At 43.9% G+C, this 23,549-nt stretch overlaps 1 protein-coding gene across 1 annotated transcript in view; it reads right to left on the reverse strand.

Annotated features, from left to right (window-relative positions):
* FAM184B (family with sequence similarity 184 member B) overlaps positions 1 to 23,549 on the reverse strand; it is a 125,977-nt gene that overhangs the window by 26,728 nt on the left and 75,700 nt on the right. Inside the window, exons 7-8 of the mRNA XM_058546789.1 lie at positions 20,188 to 20,295; positions 7,740 to 7,846 (exon numbers count right to left, since the gene is read on the reverse strand). Of these exons, the coding sequence (XP_058402772.1) occupies positions 7,740 to 7,846; positions 20,188 to 20,295 (215 nt within the window). The remainder of the gene's footprint in view (positions 1 to 7,739; positions 7,847 to 20,187; positions 20,296 to 23,549) is intronic.

The raw sequence follows: 23,549 nt of genomic DNA on the forward strand, positions 1-23,549 counted from the left end.
CTTTGTTAGGTTTTGGTATCAGGGTTATGCTGGTCTCATAAAACAAATTGAGGAGTATTCTGCCCTCTTTTTTCTGAAAGAGCTTAGGTAAGGTTGCTATTATTTCTTCTTCAAAATATTTGATAAAATTCACCAGTGATGCCAACTGAGACTGGAGTTCTCTTTGTGAGAATATTAAAAATTAAATATTCATTTTGCCACAGTTATAGAGCTATTTATGTTTTCTATTTCTTCCAGTGCCAGTTTTGGTAAGTTATGTTTTTCAAGGAATTTGCTTTTTGACAAATTTATTGGTATAAAGTTTGTTCACAGAATTGCCTTATTATCCTTTTAATAGCTATAGATTCTGTAGTGATATCCCCTCTTTCATTCTTGATTTTGGCTGTTTGCATTTTCTCTCTCTCTCTTTCCGCCTAATCAATCTTACTATATCATTTTCTCAAGAACTAATTTTTGGTTTTGTTAATTTTCTCTATTAGCCTGTTTTCTGTTTCGTTGAATTCTGCTCTTTATTATTTCCTTCCTTCTATTTACTTTGGGTTTAATTTGCGGATCCTTTGTAAATTTCTTAAGATGAAAACAGATAATTAATACTGTCTTTTTTTAAATATAACTATTTAAAGCTATAAATTGCCCTCTTCAGCTATATCCTCCCAATTTTGATATGTCACATTTCTGTTATCATTGAATTTGAAATAGTTTCTCATTTCCATTGTGATTTTATTTTTTTGACATACGGGTTATTTAGAAGTATATTGTATAATTTCCAAATATTTGAGGATTTTCTTGGTAGCTCATTGTTACTGATTTGTATTTTAATACCTTTGTGATCAGAGAAGACTCTCTGAAATATAGAGTATGTTTCAGAGTGTATTCCAATCTTTGAAATTCATCAAGACTTATTTTGTGGCCTTCATATTGTCTATATCGTTGAATGTTCTATGTGCCTTGGAAAAAAGTTTATTTTGCAGTTGTTAAGCATATTGTCTATACATGTCAATTAGATTAAGTTAGTTGATAGTGTAGTTTAAATCTTCTATATCCTTACTGATATTAGCCTAGTCGTCCAGTCAAATACTCAGAAAAGGTGTCAAAATCTCCAATGATGAGTGTGGATTTCTCCCTCTAGTTCTCTCAGTATTTGCTTCATTATTATTATTATTTTCTTTTCTTGAGGAAGATTAGCCCTGAGCTAACATCTGTGTCAGTCTTCCTCTACTCTCTACGTGGGTTGCCGCCACAGTGTGGCTGACAAGTGGTGCAGGTCTGTGCCTGGGATCTGAACCTGCGAAACCAGGCCGCCGAAGTGGAATGTGCCGAACTTAACCGCTATGCCAGGGGCTGGCCCCTGCTTCATTATTTTTAAAGTTCTGTGATTAGGTCATACGCCTTTAGGATTGTTATGTCTTCCAGATGAATTGAACCCTTTACCATTATGAAGTAATCCCTTTATAATCCCTAGTAATAGTCCTTGTTCTGAAGTCTACTTTGATATTAATATAGCCACATTAGTTTCCTTACATTTAATGTTTGCACGGTTCTTTTTCCATCCTTTTACCTTCAAACCTATCCATGCCTGGATTAGGGCTGCCATAACAAAATAGCACAGACTGGGAAGCTTAAAAAGCAGAAATTTATTTTCTCATAATTCTGAAGGCTAGAAGTCCAAGATCAAGGTGTCAGCAGGTCTGGTTTCTTCTGAGGCCTCTCTTCTTCTGAGGCTTCCAGATGGCCACCTTCATGCTGCGTCCTCATATGGTCATCCCTTTGTCTGTGTTATCTGTGTGCTAATCTCCTCTTCTTATAAGGACATTGGTCATATTGGATTAGGGCCACCCTAATGACCCCATTTTAACTCAGTCACCCCTTAAAAGGCTGTATGTCTAAATATAGTCACATTCTGAGGTACTGGGGGCTAGGGCCCGAACATAAGAATTTGGGGGACACAATTGAGCCCATAACAGTGTCTTTATATTTAAATGTCTCTCTCGTCTTACCTTTTTATCTTCTCTGACAATTTCTTTTAGATGGTGTGTTTGTTTCATTTACATGGAACTTATTGAAATGGTTGCGTTTAAATCTACATCTTGATATCTGTTTTGTATTTATCCCGTCCTTTTTCTTACTGTTCTTCTTCTGTCTTTCTTTTTCAACCTTCTTACCTGGCAAATAGTTTTTACTATTCCATTTTAGTTCTTTTATTGGATTTTTTAAGCTCCTCTTTGTATTAGTGTTTAATGTTGCTCTGCGGATTACAATTTGTATCCTTAAAGTATCACTGCTTACTTAGAGTTAATGTTGTACCTCTTGGTATAAAACGTTAAGTCCCTTCTAACAGTATAATTCCATTAATCCCACCCCTGTCCTTTGTACTAGTGTGGTCATATATTGTTCAGCTACGTGCATTATGAACCCCATAATACAATACTATCATTATTATTCTTATTATTATTCTTAAGTAGTTAGATGTCTTTAAAAGAAATTAAGAGAAGGAAAAACAGTCGTCTTTTATATTTACCATTTCTGATGCTCTTCATTTTCTCCTATAGACCCAAGTTTAAATCTGGTGTAATTTCCTTTCAGCTTTAATAAACTCCACTACCATTTATTATACTGCTAGTTGGCTGATGAAAAATCCTCTTAGCTTTTATGTACCTGAAAATGTACATTTTTTTTGGGTGGGGGAAGATTGGCTTTCAGCCAACATCTATTGCCAATTCTCTTCTTTTTTTGCTGAGGAAGATTGGCCCTGAGCTAACATCTGTGCCCATCTTCCTCTATTTTATACGTGGGACGATGCCACACATGGCTTGATGAGCGCTGAGTATGTCCGTGCCCGGGATTCGAAGCTGCAAACTCCGGGCTGCCAAAGCATAGTGAGTGAACTTAACCACTATACCACTGGGCGAGTCCCTCACTCTCATTTTTGAAGGATGTTTTCACTGGATTTCGAATTTGGAGTTGACAGGGTTTTTTTCCTTTTAGTACTTTAATGGTATTGCTCCATTGTTTTCTGGATTTCAGAAGAAAATAAGGCTGGAAGGCTGAGGAGAAGTCCATTGTCATTAGTATTCAAGAGAAATCAAGTGTCTCCTGTAAGTAATTTGTCTTTTTAAAAAGCAGGCTGTTTTTAAGATTTTTTTTTTGGTGTATTTTGTTTTCAGCAGATTTTCTATGATGTATCTAGGCACTGCTGGGAGCTCATGGAGATTCTTGAATATATAAATTGATATCCCACACCAAGTTAGGGGACTATTCAGCCACTATTTTTCCAAATATTTTTTTCTGCTCCATTTTCTTTCTCTTCTTCCTCTTGGGCTCCAAATACATGCATGTTAGACGATTTGATATGGTCCCACAGGTCACTGAGGATCTCTTCATTTTTAAAAAAATCGTTTTTTCCTTCATTCTCTGGACAAGACAGTTTCTACTGATCTGTCTTCAAGTTATTAACTTTTCTTCTGTGGCCTGCAATCTGTTGTTATGCCCAGCCAGTGAATTTTTCATTTTGTGTATTGTACTCTACAGCTTTAGAATTTCCCTCTGTTTCAAAGTTTTCATTTCTTTCCTGAATTCCCTATTTGTTCACTCATTATAAGAATCTTTTCCTTTATGTCTTTTAACATAACTCTTACAATTGCTTTAAAGTCTTTTTCTGCTAATTCCAATATCTAGGTTATTTTAGGGTTTGTTTCTGTTGGCTGATTTTTTTTTTATTACAGGTCACATTTTTCTGCTTTCTTGCATGTTTCATAATGTTTTTCTTGTATGTTCAATATTGTGGATAATACAATGTACGGAGTCTAGGTTATGTCTTCCTTTGAAAAGTGTTAAGTTTTGTTCTGGCAAGCAGTTAAACTACTGAAGGCTCTTTCTGATCCTTTTGGGCTTGGATTTGTCTTTTGTTGGAGCAGATGCATTCCAACATTGTCCTTTGTTCTAGGGTGTGGCCTTTATCCTATAGGGTGTGTTTCTTCCTCCTAAAGTGTGACCTTTCTGAGGTCTCAACTAAATGCCTATAGTGCTCAGAAAGGCTTTTTAATTCTGGCTGAGTGTGGATTCCAATGTCTCCCAGCACTGCATGATCTTTGGTATCTTCATTTTTCTCAGCACCATGACACCAGCACACTTCTAGGACTCACAAAGTCTTATCTTGTAATGCTCTCTTAAGCCCTTGGCCAAGAACCTACAGAAAGCTCTCAGATTTCTGCCCACCCTCACCCCACATAGGACCCTCTCTTCTGGTACCCTGCCTTACAAATTCCAGCCACTTTAGCAGCCCTGAGCTCTGATATCTGCCTCCTCAGCTCAGCTTGACTCCACTTCTCTGTGCTGCAGTTGGCAACTGTCCCCAGGCAGAAAAGCAGGAGCAAATATGGGGTGATCATGCGATTCAACTCATGTTTCGCTTCTCAAGAACACAGTCCTTCTCTGCATATTGTCCCATCACTAAAAAGAGTGTCTCATATATTTTGTCCAGTTTTATAGTTGTTTACAGAAAAAGGGAAAGTCTGGTACCCATTATTCTGTCATGGCTGGAAATGGAAGCTTCAGTTCTTATTATTGAGCGTTAAAGAAAAGAGTGACCCTGGAAGGGCAGAAGACCTGTGGACCTTCATGTCTCACATAAGAACAGTTGCCCTAACTTGAGATGTAGGTAAAAGTGTGAGTTCTGGAGCCAGAGAGACTATCATCTGGATACTACCATCTACTAGCAGTGTAACCTTGGGCAAGTTACTTAACCTTTCTGTTCCTCAGTTTCCCTCATCTTTAAAGTGAGTTACTTCGATAATGATTTCTACCTAATGAACATTAAATGGGTTAATCCTTTTAATGTGCTTATCATACATTATCATAATGTTACATTACTAACATTCCGTAAATACTTATTATTATTTTCATCATCATCATTACTCCCTGGAACACCGCCAGTGAGAATTTCTCTCTCTGACCCCATTCTACTGCCTCAACTTCCTTCAATTCCTAAAGAGCCAATCCCATCCTGCCATCCCTCACAAAGCCATAGCCAATTCTTCTGTCTCCCTCCCCCCACCGCATTAAAGGTGATCTTGACCTCTCCCCCACCTTAACTCAACAGCCAATGGAAAAGCCACCTCCCTCTTAGAGCCACCATGCCAAAAAGCCCAGTTCTCTGACAGGCATCCCTCATGGGGATAACTACTGAATATGCAACCCCACCCCTAAAGGAACCAGTGCATTTGTTCTGTCCTGAAGCCCCTGACCTTAGATCTCAGACAACCTTTCTATTCCTTTCCCGTCACTGCTTAGCCCTTCTATTCTCACCAACCCTCCTGTGAGAGCAGCTTCCAGAGACCCTCCCTCCTTATTTGCTTCTATAGTTGAGGATATCCCCTTAACAATATAGCCTCATAGAAGAAGGAGACAAGGCTGTTGTGATCATTACCTGCTACTGGTCTGCCCAGCATCCTCTCCTTGGGGAAGCCTTTCCTCTTTCCATGGTGATCCTGTTTAGTCCACAGGATTTGGGTGCAGTTAACTCTGCCCTCATCTCCAACTGGCCCCAGGGAAGGGCATGGACACATGCCTGGCCAATCAGAGCACTCTGTCTCCTTGGCCAGAATGATTGGCTCAGGGATGGACATGTGACCAAAGCTGGGCTCCTTAAAGACTTCTTTGAAATTTCTGCCAGTATTGTCAGGAAAAAGATCCCTTCCTTCCCTCTGGAATTGTGAGTTCTAAGCAAGACCAGGTTTGTGGCTGCCAGTGGTAAGCGGCAGTACCAGGATTTAACCTGGAGGCCTGACTCCAGAGTCTGTTCTCTTTAACTACTACGCTTGTATGCCTCACAGATCCTGAGACAGATTGTGGAGGGTGCTGTGGAAGTACTATTAGCTGCAGAACTCACTGGACTATAGGGTGCCAGACACTAACATTGATATGAGTTAGGTGTGTAGGCCCTGCCTCCCCAATGCTATGGTCTGAATGTTTGTGTCCCTTCAAAATTCATATTTTGAAACCTATTGCCCAATGTAATGGGATGAAGAAATGGGGCCTTTGGGAGGTGATTAGGTCATGAAGGTGGAGCCCTCAAGATTGCGATTAGTGCCTTTATAAAAGAGGGTCTAGACAGCTCCTTGCCCCTTCCACCTTGTGAGGACACAGTGAAAAGACATCTTCTATGAACCAGAAAGCAAGTCCACATCAGATCTGCCATCACCTTGACCTTGGACTTTCTAGCCTCCAGAACTATGAGAATAAATATCTGTTGTTTATAAGCCGGCCAGTCTATGGTATTTTGTTAAGCAGCCCAAATGGGCTAAGCCACCCAACTACCTAGAAAGCTCCCGGATGGCGGGAGTGTGGCTTACATGTCATGTGTCAGGATCCCACACAAGTCATTTATTAGTGCAGGGCAGTGGATCATGACTGTGGAGTCCTCAGAGTCTCCTGAGAAACCTTCTCAAAATACACAGGGCTGGGATGTACTCCAGACCCACTGTATCAGAATCTCAGGAGGTGGTGTGACAGATTGCATTATTGTTCAGCAAATATTCACTCTCCCCTTCCCCTGCTTCCTGTGGTGCTATGGACCGACTTTTGTCTCCCACAATTCATATACTGAAGTCCTAATTGCCAATGTGATGGTATTTGGAAATGGGATGTTTTGGAAGAAATTAGGTCTTGAAGGTGAAGCCCTCATGATGAGATCAGTGCCCTTATAAGAGACATGAGAGAGACCTCCCCCAGCCCCTCCTCTCTCTCTCTCCTCTCTCTCTCCCCTCACCACGTGAGGACACAGCAAGAAGACGGCCATCTACAAGCCAGGAAGAAAGTTCTCACCAAGAACTGAATGCGCCAGCACCTTGATCTTGGACTTCCCAGTCTCCAGAACTGTGAGAAATAAATTTCCTTTGTCTAGGCCACCCAGTCTATGGTTATTTTGTTACAGCAACCCAAACTGACTAAGACATGCAGGGAGTATATTCTTCTCTGCCCAGTGATGTTAGTTTTGGTCATGTGACTTGCTTTGGCTAGTGAATGTGGATAGAAATGAGAAAGCACAGCTCTAGTGTAGGCTTTAAGAGGCATTGCATACTTCCATCAGCCCTTTTGAGCTTCTTCTCTTTACCATGACAACACCATGCCCTAGACAGGAGCTAACCCTTCAGCCTCAGCTCCAGAATGAGAAGGCATGTGGAGCAGACTTGAACTCTACCCATCGTTTGGGGTGGGCAATAACACCTAACCCTCAGCCACAAGCCAAGCTCATATAAGCCCAGCAGAGCTTGGCAGAGCCAAAAATAAAGGTAGCTGACCTATGAGCTAAACATCACTGATATTTTGGGAATGTTTGCTATAGCAGCCAAAGCTGACTAATATAGGTGATATATATGGGGGATTTCCCATTGGTGACAAAGCTCCCCCATCTCCCCTAGTTAAAGAACACCTGGAAAAATAAGGAGCAGAACTTTTAGGCCAGTCCAGGTCTGAGTTTTGGGCAGGTTTACTAACCTCTTTGAGTTTTAGGTTCTTAATCTATAAAATGGCCTCTCTGGGTTAGTCTGACAATTAAAAAAGATAGTTTATGAAAAGCCCATAGCTGTACTGAAGACATACAAACTATGTCTGTTCCCTCCCTAAGCATGATGCAAGGGGCAGCGATAACACTTGAGAACAGAATGAATGAATGAATGAATCCTTCCAAATCTGCGTGCTCATTCACTGGAGCACCCGGAAGTCTGCCTGTCCTCCTGTACCTTTCTTCTTCATTGCTGCTGGTTCCTTCTTCAGCTGCTAACTTATCTTGACAGTCTTCTCCTCTGGGCAGGGTCTGAGAAGGTTCATTCAGCTTCAAGCATGGATCCTAAGGCAAAAACAGTTGCAAGATGAGACTAAGTACAGTTCCCTGATTCAAGCTGTGGCTTATCAGACCAGAGAGCAAAGGAGAAAGAGCCCCCAGCAACCCACTAGTGGTGCACAGCTCGCAGGCCTGGGATGGTGAGGCCTGTGAGGATTCAGTGCCGAGCATAGTGCCTGGCTTAGGAGCAGCATCAGCCCTTATCTTTGAATCCTGTTTTCCAGTCTACAAAGTGTTTCACACAGCTGACAAAGCCAAAGCATGGAGAGAGTGTCTTGTCCAGGGTCCCAGCATCAGTGAACAGTGGAAATGGGATACACAATCAGGCCATCTGACCCTGGGGCTGTTGTGGGGACCAGAGAGCAGTGCCAGCAACAGCCACCGGTCAGTAGTGTGAGCAATTGATATTATTATCATACTTTTTACTGGTGGCTACATCTTATTACACAGGGTCAGAAAACACGGAACTTGCTGAATGACCAGAAGCAGTGAGAAATGGGGTATGGTGGGAGGAGACTAGGAAACCATGAGTTAACACTTAGGCTTCAGAATTTTCTAGGAGTTGAATTTATTCATGTTATCATTCTCCCCTCTCCACAGAGATATAAAGGTGAAAAAGATTTTCTTATTTTGACTTTTTGACTTGTCACGGTAACCACTGTCCATGGAAAACAGTATCATAAGATAGGCTAGGAAAAGATTTCTTCTTTGGTAAATCTCATTCAATAATGATAAACTGCAACCTGGGTTGTGTCCTAACTAGTTGCATGGCTTTGAGCCAGTCTCTTACCTTTTCGGGACCTGAGCTTCATCAACTGTCAAGCAAAGGGGGTTGGCTTACACTTGTGGTTTTCAACCTGTGCTCCAGAGATCCTGGGAGTGGTCTCAGACACCCTCGGGGTGGGCAGGGGCACAGCTGAGGCTGGATGATGGGGCCTTAGGCTCCCATTCCCCCTTGGCCTGGAATGAAACTGCTTTGGTTACCCTTCCATGTACTGTGACATCTATTAAAGGCCACCAATGTCAAGGCCAATGCTGACCTCCATGTTGCCAAATCCAGTGGTCACTCCTCAGGCCTCAGCTAAATGGACCTCTCTGCGGAACTGGAGATATCTGATCACTCCCTCTTCCGTGCAGCACTCTCTCCTGGGTTTTCTCCTCCCTCGTCAGCTGCTCCTTCTTAGTCTCCCCTGCTAAAGCCCCCTCCTCTTCTGTCCCAGACCTCAGTCCTTGCACTTCTCTTTTCTCTCTCACTCCCTGGAGTCTCATCTAGTTCCATGGATACTGATGACAAACAAATTTGTCTCTCTATTTCCAAGATTTCCCCCCAAATCGGAACTTGTACGTCTAACTGCCCTCCAGACATCACTTGGAAGCTTAATAAGCTTCTCAAACTGCAATGTGTCCCGACGACACTCTTGGTCTCACTTCCCCCAAAGAACAAGCATGCCCCTGCCTCAGGGCCTTTGCACTAGCTGTTTCCCCTGCCTGCAATGCTCTTCCCTGTGTTATCTGCATGGCTTGCTCCCTCACTTCACTGCACTCACCACAACCAAGAGACCTTCCTGGTTTAAAGCCTGGGCTCTGGTATCAGAGCCTATGTTTAAATCCCAGTTCTTCTTCTTCTTAATGATGTAACTTTGGGAAAATTACTTAGATTGCCGTGAGGATTAAGTGAACCAATAAATGTAAAGTCCTTGGAATAGTACTAGCTGTACAGTGAGTACTCAGATATTCCCCAGGATTATTGTTCTCTGACGTTCTCTAAAATACCCCCTTTCACCTTCTTTACCTCACCTTGCTTTATGTTTTCCTCAAAGTACATATCACGGCCTGACATTGTCTGCTTTTTTTTTTTTTTTTTTTTTTGGTGAGGAAGATTAGCCCTGAGTTAACATCCGCTGCCAATCCTCCTCTTTTTGCTGAGGAAGATTGGTCCTGGGCTACCATCCATGCCCATCTTCCACTATTTTATATGTGGGACGCCGCCACAGCAAGGCTTGGTAAGTGGTGCATAGGTCTGTACCCAGGATCCGAACCTGTGAACCCCGGGCCACCCAAGCAGAGCATGCGAACTTAATTGGGCCTGCCGGGTGTCATAGTGGTTGTCTACTTTTTAATTCTCTGTTTCCCTCACTGGAAGATAAGCTTCATGAGTGCAGGGACTCTGCTGTGTTCCCCACCATTTCCTGGTGCCTAGAACAGTGTGTGGCACGTGAAGAACACTCAGTAAACACAAACACCCAATACACCACGGGCCACTCTAGGATGGCAGGAGGACCATCCTCTCCCACGCTCACCCCAGGCTCCCACTACGTCCCATGGAGGGAAGGGTGGGGACTGATCGCGTTTCTCATGAGAAATCCACAAGGCATATGGCTGGATGGCGGGAGTATAGAGATGAGTGGAGCCGAAATTGGGTGTTTTCAAGCTCCGCTCAGAAGCCCTTTGTGCCTTTATGATTCTTAAGTTCTGAGTTCTGTTTGAATCATTTGCGTGCCTCTAAACGTAGCAGAATACCCTGTGATGCTGGACCCCTCACTTCCAGAGAATCAGGGCAGAGGTGGCACCCAGGAAGCCACTCCCCACGTCTGTCCAGGAGGGCCTGTCCAGGGGCACCCAGCAGTGACGCCTTGTTAGAGAGTAACAGAGAGGTTACTTGTGGGAGGTCAACTCTGCCTCCACCAGCCCTTCTACCTGAGCCTTGTCTTCCCTCTGGGGTGATGTGTTCTGGGTCAACTTAGCTAAGCCAGAACTATATTTTCCAGGATTTCCTTCCCTGTATAATTCTGGGCCATGTGGCTTTGCAGAAGCTCTGGAAGATGGGCGTGAACCAGCAGCCTTTTTCTTTTTATGCTTGGATGCTTGATGCTTGCTGCAGAGTGCCAGATGCTGTCGCAGCCCAGGCATGTTGTCGCTAATCTGTTTGCTCACCTTGTTGGACTGGGCAGTTCTCGGGCTCTCAGCTCCTGCACCTCCTGCCTGACCCTCCCTAGGCTTCTCCACATCCTGGGCCAAGTGCACGTTTAGCTCCATGAGGAAGGATGCAGGACTCTCCATATCATCAAAGTTGGGGCTCACCGACCTCAGAAACCGACCCTGCTCAAGCTCAGTCTCGTGGGCTGCATTCGTCCTTGGTCTTCTCTATTCCACGTCCATCCTCCTTTCCTTCCCACTACCCGCCCTGCTATAGGTCCACTTTAGGCCCAACACCGGACACAGAAGCAACAGCTGACCATAAAGTGTTTAACAGGCTCCCACAAGTGTGCCAGCTTATTTCCTAAAATGAATCCCACATTCTATATCATTTCTAGCAGTCTCTTTCTTTCATCAAACCCTAACTGATGCGCTCTTTAATCTCTAGATCCTACTATCCTTCAAAGCCCTACTCAACTGTCACCTCTTCTACAAAGCCGTCACAATCTCTTTTGTTGAAATTATACTCTCTACTCCTAAACTTCCCGTAGCAATTTTTTTTGGTACCGTAATTTGCTCACAAATACTTATCGATCATTTACTATGTGTCTGGCCAGGGACACAGTAATAAACAAAACAGACAAAAGTTTTTCTGCTTTGTATTAGTGATAGGAGTGTTCTCTTTCTCCCTTCCTGGAATATAAATGAAGGTAAAAGTCATCCCAGATATAGTTTTAAAAATGTTAGAAATCCTACAGCCAGTAACTCAGAATGTTCAACACGGCCACATTCCATTGCCTGAATCCTTTTTCTGTACTGTTTGTAGCTGGATACTGAAGTCAGCTGGTTGACGTGTTGGAGGGCCCAGGGTCTGGTCACTGCTGGTCACTTTCAGAAATGATTTCAGTGACCAGCTTACAACCTCCACGTGCACTTGAGGCAAAAAAGCCCATTTTTGCCTCCTAGTGTCAGGTATTTGGGGCATTAAAAATGTCTTGGAGATCTCCAATTCCTATAAAGCCCGGTAGCAAATATCATAGTCTAAGCAAAACAGCTTTGTGAGACTGTTATAAGTACGTGTTCTGTGTAATCTGGGGGGAAATCGCACAGCGAATGTGGAACAACTACCATCAAAAATCAGAATAGCATGTTACTGCAGTATAAACCCATAAATGATGACTACAGTTAATTAGGTCCAGGTTTCAAAAGGAAAACGGACAGTTACAAAGAAATTTTGGTAAATAGAAAGCACAAAGTATGTTGGCAAAAATAATCCTAATGATACCAGTAATCACAGTAAACATGAACTGGCTAAGTTCAACAGGAATATCTCTCCTAGTAAAAGGATAGCGTATTCACTAAAATGCTCTAATAATGAACCTGTAGGCATCTAACAATAGAACCTGAAACATAAAGCAAAATGTTCAGAACTGTAGGGAGAAATTAGCAAGTTTATAACTATAATGGGAGACTTTAATACACACCTCTCAGAAACTGATACATCAGGTAGACAAAATGAGCTAGGATATGGAAGATTAGAACAAGATTAAAAAGCTAAACCTGATAGCTAAAAAAGAATACTCATCACTGCTAACATTTATATGGTGCTTAGTGTATGCCAGGCCCTCAACTCTATGAGGTGGGCACTATCACTCATTTTAAAGGTAATGAAATTGAGGCAAAAGAGGATGTGTAACTTGCCCAAGGTTATACAGTGAATATTATCACAGAACCAGGATTCAAATACATATACTTTACAACCAAACTGAAACTATATGGTTTTTTAAATCACATAGGGAACATTTTAAAAACCTGACCCCACAGCAGGCTGACCTTATAAAGCAAACCTCGACACAGTTCGAAGTGTTGTCATTCTATAGACCATGCTATCTGATGACAATGCAACAAAATTACAAAGCGATAAGAAAGTAGGTTTAAAAAACAACAAGATAAACTTCACAACTCTGAGATACAGCTAAAGACATACACTTAGAGGGAAATTTACAGCTTTAAATGTATTTATTAGAAAACATTCAAGATGTTAGAAAAAGAATAATGGAATAAACCCAAAGTAAGTAGAAGGAAAGAGATGTGAAAGACAAAATTAATGACATAGAAAAAAAAAATAGATCTGACCAACACATCCGAAAGCTGGCTTTTTGAAAAGACACGTCAAACTACTGGTAAGCCTGATCAAGGAAAAAAGGAGAAGGAATTTAAAGCAACATGAATAATGGACAAAGATCTCATGACAGTTATTACAGAGATGAAAAAGAATTTCAAATGTACTCTGAGCCACTGTGAAGACCGTGAAAGGGAGCATGCAGGATGTAATTTCTGGGCCACTTCATCAACTACTGATATATTTCAAGTTGTCCTGAGCAGGAGTCCAGAAACAGGAGAGGATGGAAAACACTTAGAAAGGCGGATGATGCACCAGATGATGACACTGCTTCCCAGTTACATTGTGTTTACCTATTCCCATACATTAACTCAGGGATGCCTATGAGTCCGTGATGCGGGCAGGAAAGACACTGCTGTCCTTGTGTTATAGGCGGGCATCTAAGATCAGAGAAGTCCAGCAACTTGTCTCAGGTCACATGGCCCCTGGAGGGTGGCACAAGGACTTGACCCCTGGATCATCCCATTCCCATCCATGTCATTCCCTGTGACCACATGGGCACTCAGCTGTGCCGTGCTGGCACGATCACCAGCTGCCAGCATCGGGACCTAACTGGGTATGTGTTCAAACTGTGTTGTACAAACGGGCTGCTGAGAAGTAAAGCAGACACTCAAAATCACCCTGAGAGATGAAGCCTGTTTCCCAAATCAACAGGGAGGTGAACTCAGTAATCTTTTCTGTTTCTATTCACTTGTTTCCAGCCCCCAGGACACCAGAGCCAGGGGCATCCTTCCAAAGAAAGAGATGAACCTCCCCCTCCCTCCACAAGTAATTGGAAAAGGACCCCAGTGTTCTTGTAAGTCATCCTCCAGCCAAGGCTAATTTTTGAAGGAGTTCCTAATCTAACCTTTTAACTACCAGGACTCAAAATGGTGCCCTCAGTTCCATTCATTCAGTTGTCAGGTCACGTATCAGTTTATGTACAGGAGGTGTAAACATCCACCACATGCAGGTATGTTAGGTGCTGGAAGGATTAAGATTAATAAGACACAGTTCCTGATTTCAACAAACCTATGGTTCAGCAAGGGGGACCAACAGACCGTATAAATGGCAAAAACATTCCCCTCCTCTCTCTCCCCCTACCTTGTATACCTGGCATTTTGGGTCAAAGTACATCATTCAAAAGGAGTTAGGGTGCCGGCTGAATATTTCACAAATGGACATGACCATGGACATCAACAGTTGACTAAATGAGCGCTTTCAAGCCCACAAATACTCATTTCAACTGTGTACTCTTCTCTGAATTTCAAATGGAATAGACTCTCCAGCAGCCTCTTCTCTGGTTATCTGCTTAGGATCCCAGTGAGTTCTTCCCAGGAATAACCCTGAGCCATGCCTGGTGTATCCTGAGTTATCCGCCCCTAATTCACACTCCTGGGCTCCCCATCAGGCCCAGGTTCAGCCCAGTGCTCTCTGTCCAGTGCTAAAGTGGCCTGGCTATAAAGTGTGCACAGACAAATAAATAGTACTGCTTCTCCTCCAACCATCCACCGTGAAACCCTCCTCCCAACTCCTCCCCAGTGAACGGCTGGGTATTTTAAACCTGTGTTCACATTAGGTCTTCATCTTTCATCTTCCAGGCAGTTAAACTCTTTTGGATTGTTTCTATTTTAAAGGAACACCCACGCCCAGGAAATCTCATGGAAGGGAGTATTCAGTCACTCTCAAGTTCAGTTGACAATCCTTCAAAGGTAGCATTATGTACATCTTAAAATAGAACAGCTAATGCAATGGGGCTTCGCTGGAATGACTACAGGGCACTGTAATAGATACTATAAAGTCACCTTATATTTATAGACTCTAGCAGTTTTGAAAAGTGCCTCCATAGGCTTTCCTCAGTTCATTACCACAATTCTCTGGGGCATAGAGGGCAGAGACTATCACCACCATTTTACTAACGAGAAGCAGTACAGCACCACGGCTTAGAGCAGGGGCTCTGGTGCTACTCTTTGGGCCTCAGTTTCCCTATCTGTAAAATGAGGATACTAACAACAACTGCCTCATAGGGTTGTTGTGCAACTGTTTAAAGTACTATGTGCTTGGCACAGAGCCAGGGCCTTGCCTGTGTTTGCCACCAGGATTAATGAGGAAACTGACCTCAGAGAGGTTTTCAGACTTGTCTGAGGTCCTCAAGCAGGTCTGGGGGAGAGCTGGGGTGGGATCCACGTCCTAACCCTTAGATGGGAGCTGTCGCCCTCCCTATGCTGTCTTCCTGGGCTCCACCGGATCTCAGCCCGATTTCCAGCCAGGAATCTCTCCACAGATTGGATCCCCAGGGCAGCCTGCCTTGTTCCATGTCGGATGGAACCAGACCTCTCAACCCACACCAGACAGAGGGCACAGTTGTCCAAGGGCTTAGTGATCTTTCATCTGCTGACTGCCAGGACAGCTGACACCTTTGAATTCACATAATCCTCCAGGTTTGGTACAGGGTGACAGCTACCCAGCACACGGCACAGGGCCTCCCATGCACAGGGACACTTCTCAGGCCTGGGAGAGCTCCGGAGAGTCCCTTGTCTCCCTTCCCACTGGCCTCAAGGATTTCATCTTGGGACATTTCACTGTGCTCCTTCCCCCTGCCCTGCCCCTTCCTGAAGTCCTGTTCAACTCCAGTGTCCAGGCAGATGGCCACTGATGTCACTGCCCTATGAAACTTCCCTGCACTCCCGGGACAGAAACATCCCTCTGCCATATCGGCTGCACAAGAATCCTCCTGCCATTATTACAGCATTTATCATTCCAGGTTATTATTTAAGTGAATATTTATTTCCTCCATTCAAAATGGAGCTCTCCAAGGACCAGGACTGGGCCCCATTCACCCGGGCATCCAGCCTTGTGTAGTGACAGCACTCATAAATACTTCGTTGAGGCAAAATGACTTCAATAATAATTATCACAAATGACGCTCATGTTTCCTTTAGAGAGGCTGCAGGCAAGGGAATCTATGAGAACTTCACCCCTTCTCTGCCCCCAGTTCAGTGTGACCCAGCACGAGAGGAGCCTTCCAGAAAAAGAGTTTTTCTTCAGAATTACCAAGACTGAAATAGCTTTCTGGAAACCAACGAATAAAACTATGACTCTAAGAGAATCAAGGAGACTGGACATGAGAGACTGGGACAAAAGGTTCAGTCAAGTCCCAGCTCACTTTGGTGGGGACAGAGCCACACCCAGGTTTGGCAATTGTCTCTCTGCATGTTCTGGGAGTGGAGGGAAAAGTCTGCTCTCAAATGGTGTTATTATTTATCTCTGTCTTGACTCACTGAAATGCTTTGACAGAACAGCCAAGGGCCTACGCTAAAACTCTTGAGTCTCAAACGAACTTAAATTTTATGGCCCCCAATCCAGTGAGAACATCTTTGGGGAAGTTGACATTTAACGACCTGTTCTGACGTCCCTGCTTCCACCCCAGATCAGCCATCGGATGGCTCCAGCCCCATAATCCTCCTCTGCATTACCTCTGCCCTTGCAGTGTCCCGTGTTGTTGCAGGTACAGCCGCACTGCGGTGTGCTTCTCACACATCATGTAGACGAGCCCGGAAAATTCTCTAGGACTTTGTATCTCCAGGACCTAAGCAACGCTTCGACTCACTTGGCTGGCATATAGTTGGCTTTCCAAAAATATTTGAACTAACTTATAAATTTTCCGATTGGCCAAGCTCAGAAAGTTTTGTAACTCACCGTGTTGGCAAGGCTGTGGGGAAATAGGCACTCACAAGTGCTGCTGGTGGGAGTGTACAGTGGAACAACCTCAGTGGAAGGCAATGTGGCATGTCCATCAAAGTCAAAAATGCACAAACCATTGGACCCAGAACATTCTACAACTGAAAGAATTAGCACTTGGGCATTTACACATGCTCGGTGCTGTTTCTGACACTGCACATATATTAATTCATTTAGTCCTCACAAAAACCCTCGGAGGTGGGTGGTATCATCATCCTCATTTTACAGATGAGGAAGCTCAAGCAAAGAGACTTCAAGTCATTTGTCCCAGATTTTCCAGGCAGTAAGAACGCAGGCATCTGGTTTGGGGGTGAGCTCACTATAGTGTACTACGCTACATTACATCCCTCTACAGCACTATCTATTGAAGTATTATCTGTAATAGGGAAAAATTAGAAGCAACCTAAATATCCAACATAAGAGAAAGGTTAAATATATTATGATTTTTCTGTTCAAGGGAACACTAGACAGTTGTTCTTTTTTAAAAAAATGAAGTTTGATATGGAAGTATATTGATGTGTTATCCAAGCTATAAAAATTTAAGTTAAAAAAAGTAGATTGGGGGGGCCACCTGTGGCATAGCGGTTAAGTTTGTGTGCTGCGCTTTGGCGGCCTGGGGTTTGCAGGTTCGGATCCCAGGCGTGGACTGATGCACCACTTGTCAAGCCATGCTGTGGCAGCGTCCCATATAAAGTAGAGGAAGATGGGCACAGATGTTAGCCCAGGGCCAGTCTTCCTCAGCAAAAAAAGAGGAGGACTGGCATCAGATTTTAGCTCAGGGCTATCTTCCTCACAACAACAACAAAAAAAGAAGAGTGCAGGAAAGTATGCTATCATTTGTGGAAAAAAATACTAAATTCATAATTATGCCCGCATATGCATGATATAGCTCTGCAAGGATATACAATAAGAGATAAAACAAAAGAGATAGGGAACAAGGGGAAAGGCGCGTGCTTTTCACTGTATACCTTTATATACCTTTCGAATTCTGTGCCATGTATGTGGATTACTCATTTGAAAAGAAAACTTAATTTAAAAGAACAAACTATACCTGCAAAGTGCATAATAGTTGCCCAATAGAAAGCACAGTACCAGATGTTTAATTCTATTACTAAACGTCCACATCGTTTTAAAGCTCTTTGTTTATGCCTATTTCTCCCCTCTAGCATCCAGCTCAGAGGCTGGCACATCCTACGCAGTCCACAAATGACTGCAGGATGAATGAGTAACGCGTATGTTGAGTTGCATCAAGTGGAATTGATATTCGTTCAGGCTCCTCTTGCAACTCTGCGTAGGACAGGTCTGTACTTCTCTCTAGAGACTGGGCTCAGGGAGGGACAATGTTCTAGATTGAGGAGGGCCGGATGAAGGGCAGGTTTCACGGTGAACGACCCATGGTTCTCGACATGCACTTGTATTTTAGCTACAGGATTTGCCCTTCTAGCTATAGCAGTGGGTTTCCACTGGAGGCAGCCTTGCTCCCCAGAGACATTTGGCAATGTCTGGAGACATTTTTGGTGGAGACATTTTGATTGGGGAGGTGCTACTGGTATCCAATGGGCAGAAGTCGGGGATGCTAGTTAACATCCAACAACGCACAGAACAGCCCCCCTGGCCCCCGGCCACCACCGTCGACAAAGAATTATCCAGCCGGATGTCAAGGGCCAAGGCTGAGGAACCCTGGCCCTTGTTCATCAGCCCTGGAACATATCCAGAACTTTGGTGCATGTGTTCCCTCCTGAAAATACAGCCTGCCATACAATCTTCCTGAGTTTCATTATTTACTTATTCTCTAGCTAATCAGCATTATTTTATATTGAATCTCATCACTCAGGATCCCAGCCAACTCTGTCCCATCTCCTTGCCACAGTCACTCTGAGGAGCTGAGAAATAGTCAAGTATTTGAGGACAAACTTTCCAGGAAATCCATAGGGTGCAGGTGGAAAGTTCAGCCGTCCTTGGGGCCAGGAGTTCTTCTGGCAGAATGCTAGCTCATGAGGCTGGTTCTTGAGAAACTGAGGAGGAAATAAAAGAGCTGCATGTTTCTCTGGCAGACATGTTCAGAAAGGACGGGACAGCCTCACATGAGGAAGGGCCAGCCTCGTTGACGAACCAATCAGGTCCCAGAGAAAAGTTAATTATTATTCAAATCCATATCCATTAGATTTTTGGCTCATTTTTACCCTGGTGACTATGTGGCTAAGTATGGGTCATCCCAGTGGGGTGTGCCATGGGGCTGTTGGCAGGACCAGGGCCCGAGCCCTGGAAGATTGGGGTCAAGGGAGAGAAACCGCAGTTCCTAAAGACACGTGGGCTCATGGGAGTGGGGGAATAAGAGACTGATGAGGCCCAAGTGGTGAGAGTCAGACTCAGCTATGTAGCGTCTTCCCACCTGGAGTCTGCAGTGGACTGAAAATTTGGGGCAGCAATAAAATAAGTAAAATTTAGGGCAGTGGATTTTTGATGGCTCCGGCTATGAAGATTGAAAGGGAAGCTGAAACAGGAATCAAGAGAGTCACTGAAGCCAGGGTACTCAAATGCATACTTCATGGAAATTATTTATGTTTCTGACATCATGCAACGAATGTTAACTGAGTGCCTATGTTTTGGGTTAAATTATGCCCCCAAGAAGATATGTTGAAGTCCTGTGAATGTGACCTTATTTGGAAATAGGGTTTTTGCACATGTAATCAGTTAAGATGAGTTCACACTGGGTTAGGGTGGGCTTAAACCCAATGACTAGTGTCCTTAGAAGAAGGCCTTGTGAAGACTCAGAGACACAGACACGGAGGGAAGAAGGCCATGTGACGACAGAGACAAATATTCGAGTGATGGGTCTCTATAAGCCACAGAACGCCAAGGATTGCCAGCAGCCATCAGAAGCTAGAAGAGAAGCACGGAACAGAATCTCCCTCAGAGCTTCCAGAAGGAATCAACCCTGCCAACACCCTCATTTTGGATTTCCAAGCCTGTGAGACAATAAATTTCTGTGGTTTAAGGCACCAGGTGTATGGTAATTCATTACGGCAAACCTAGGGGAATTATGCAGCCTGCCACGAGCCCAATAGAGAGACAGACAGGAACCAGTTTCTGTCCTGGAGCAGTGTCCCTAAAAGGGCAGCGTCATGTGGGAGGGCTAGTGTGAGAGTAACGATACCGGATGCGGAGGGAGGCGGCGAGGGGTGTTATTACTGCTGTGCTTCCCGCTGGGCAGAACCAAAGGCCCCACTCTAGCCAAGTGCCCCTTTATCTGCCAGGCAGGCTGCTCTCAGAAAGGGAGCTGCTCTCATCCATCTGATAAGCCTTGTTCTTTTTCAAACCCTGCAGATAATTTCTCAGAGCTCTATTTTCTTCGTGGTTTTTGCAAATGGATTCCAAGGTGCTTTTTTTTTTTTTTTCCAAGCATTTGGCAGCTCTGAGGGGGGAAATAAGAGAGCCCATTAATGCCAGCGTGTGTCACTGGGGATGCTAAAGCACTGAAACCAAGAAGATAAATATCCTTAATTAAAGCAGAAAATCTAGAGGTTACCTGGATCTCTAAAATGCTGCAGTGCTGGCAGTCCAATTCCTGGGTCCTTTCCTCGACTCTTTGGGGTCGTACCTTATTCTGTTGGATAAATTCTTCCAGCCTTAAAACCTAAAACAGAAGGATAGAAACACTCGGCCATGAAACAAAGTCCTATCTCCCTGATGTGGGCATTAATCTGGGAATCCACTCTCCTGGGCAGTCTGTTCTGGGGACAGTGCCCCATTAGACAAATGCCAAACATGCTTCTGGAAAGGCCATTTCTAACTAGCTACTTGCCTCGTCTTTCTAGAAAAAGATGAGCCTGGCAGGTTGATAGTCCACACTTCCCTGTAAATTATTTACATACATATATCTATACTGGAGCTGTAGGGTGGTTTTCATTGGCTGTCATACCATTCCTGGAAGGCCACTCTATTGCTTTTTTAAAAAAATTAGTTGGTAGAGAAAAGGAGCAATATTTAAGAATTATACCAATAAAATGAGAGAAGAGTGGCTAGAAGGTCCTATTAAATTGTACAGCCTTAATCATGATGATTATTATTAACCAACTAATTGTAAAGTATCAATTAAATAGACTGGCTTCCCTGCTCTAGACTTTGAGAAGAACAAGGCCAATAACCATAAAGGAAACTCAGACGTCGCTAACAAATCTTTGTAGATACCTTTTGTAGGGTATGAGGAGGGAAGGAGAAGGGAGAGAGTGAGAGCAAGATGGTAAGATAATAAAATGTGGTCCCTGGGGCTGGCCCGGTGGCGCAAGCGGTTAAGTGCGCGCATTCTGCTGCGGCGGCCCGGGGTTCACCGGTTTGGATCCTGGGCATGCACCGGCGCACCACTTGTCAAACCATGCTGTGGTGGCGTCCCATATAAAGTAGAGGAAGATGGACATGGATGTTAGCCCAGGGCCAGTCTTCCTTGGCAAAAAAAAAAAAAAAAAAGAGGAGGATTGGCAGATGTTAGCTCAGGGTCCATCTTCTTCACAAAATAAATAAATAAATAAATAAATAAATATAAATAAATAAATAAAATATGGTCCCTGCCTTCAAGGAGCTGTCATCTTATGGAGGAGACAGATACATGCTTATAATCACAGCAACATTTAGTAGACATACGTACAAAATAATAATAGCACCATTAATGGTGCGTTTTCTCTGTGCCAGGCACAGACTTAACTAAGCATTTTACAGTATTAACTCTTTTAATCCTCACAACAATCATTATGAGGAAGGTACTACTGCAGAGAATTTATAGCAATAAATTTTGCCCAAGGGAGTCCAAGGCAGCTTTAAGGGCCCTGAAGGATGAATAGGAGTTCATCAGTGGCAAGGGTGAGAAAGGGCATTCCAGGCAGCAGGTGCATTGGTGGAGGAGCGTAGGATGTGTGTGTGGGCTGAAGGAAGGTTCCATGTCAGGGAGCCCAGTGTGAAGGAGTGGACAGAAGGGGGTAGATTTCTGGGGGGTAGTGGTGGCAAGTTAGGTTGGGCCCAAATTGTGACAAACATTGGAATTAAAGATTTTAGGGAAGGAGGAGTGCGGCCTTGAGCAGATCTGGGTTTTAGAATACTAGTTCTGGAATTAGCTGGCCTAGGAATAATGTGGAGGCAGGAAGATATAGGGCAAGGCTCTTGCAAGACTCTAGGCAACATCACAGAAGAAGGGCAAGGCCATCAGAATGTCTTCTCAGCTTTACATAATGAATATTTGGGGAATAAACATTTAAAGATTATGAAACTACTTAAACATTGCAGCATGCTAAGGCTTATGAAATATTCAAATAAGTCCTGTGTAATTGTTTATGTAACATCTAGAAACAGGTGAAAAAAAGAGTCTAGGTGAGCCATTCTGAGGGTCTTGATCAAGGCATTGGGATAAAGAGAAGAGAGGGGACCGAGAGGTTTAAGTGGTAGGACCCACAGGACTTGACAAGTGACTGGATGCGATGGTGGGGCAGGGACTCAGGAGAGGAGGATGTGGTCAAGTGTAACTCTTCCATTCCTAGCTTTGGTAAGAGGGTGGATGGATAACGACATCATTAAGGTGGTAGAAGAAACGGAGGATGAAGAGCAAGCCTGAGGCACTTTGCCCATGGTCAACCTCTGGGTCATGCCTAGCCATCTGTAAACACTCAGGTCCTGCATGACCCTTAGTCATCAAAGGGGCGGCCTATTGTACTAGAGGCAGCATTAGCATAGCAGTTAAGAGTGGGGTCTTTAGAACTGCATTACCTGGGTTTGAATCCCAGATCCACTACTTATTACCTGTGTGACTTTGAGGAAGTGATTTACCTTCTCTGTGCCTCAGTTTTCTCATTTGTAAACCAGAGATAATAATAGTACCTACCTTATATGGTGGTTGTGAGGATTAAAAACTATTACATGTAAACTGCTTAGACAGTACCTTAACTAGCATAAGTGCTCAACAAAGATTTGCCATTATTATTTTTAGAGAAGGGTTCTAAGGGGCATCCAGAGAAATAGTCAGGTGATGGCCCAGGCAGCCCATGTCAGAAGATAACTGGGCCAGTCCCACACACATATGTGAGGCCTCCCTAAGCTCTGCAGAGCAGAGTGATCCAGCTCCAATACAAAGATTGGCAGCATGGCTCAACAGGAAGGGAGAGAGATAGGAAAGGAGGGAAGGTAGGGAGAGAGGGAGGGAGGGAGGGAGAAGGGGGCTTCTTTGCTGTGCAGCCCACCTTGGGTCGAGATGGAATAGAAGCCTGTATAGCAGACTTTCCACCGAGACCTCACCTCTAGAGCCCCTGATATATCAAGTCTAAGGCATGGCAGGCTCACCTTTTTAAAAAATATATAACTTGTGACACAGAAAAAAGGTTAGAGAAAAACATAATGCGTACATTCATCGCTCAGCTGAAGAAAGAACACATCACAAATACAGTTGCAGCCCCTGTGCTTCTCCCGGATCCACTGTCCTCTCTCCCTTCCAGAAACACCCACTGGTTCAAATTTGGTTGTATCATTCTCACGCATCTCTAGATTGAACTCCATTATGTGTAGTCTGAAACAATCAGTACAGTTCTGCACCAGGCGTCTGTATTCTTAAAAGCTCCCCAGGAGGTTGTGATGTTCAGCCAGGGCTGAGGAACCAATTTCATGGGCTCCTGAGGGCGTGGTAGATGCAGGGCTCATCTGGAGGGTGTGAAGGAGGGCAGGGGAAGCAAAGGAGCCTCTTACATTTTTTTGGTTTAATCAGGCTCAGGAATGAACCTGATTCCAGTCCCTTCCACTAGTTCTTCTCCCCAGTAACATGATCAACAGCTCTTTTAAACTTTGACCTGGACCTCTGCGTGGTCTGGACAGCTGGGCCCATGGAGCAAACTCAGCTGTTCGGCTGGTCCACAT

The sequence above is a fragment of the Diceros bicornis genome, chromosome 8, assembly GCF_020826845.1.
Source record: "Diceros bicornis minor isolate mBicDic1 chromosome 8, mDicBic1.mat.cur, whole genome shotgun sequence".
NCBI classification, from domain to species: domain Eukaryota; kingdom Metazoa; phylum Chordata; class Mammalia; order Perissodactyla; family Rhinocerotidae; genus Diceros; species Diceros bicornis.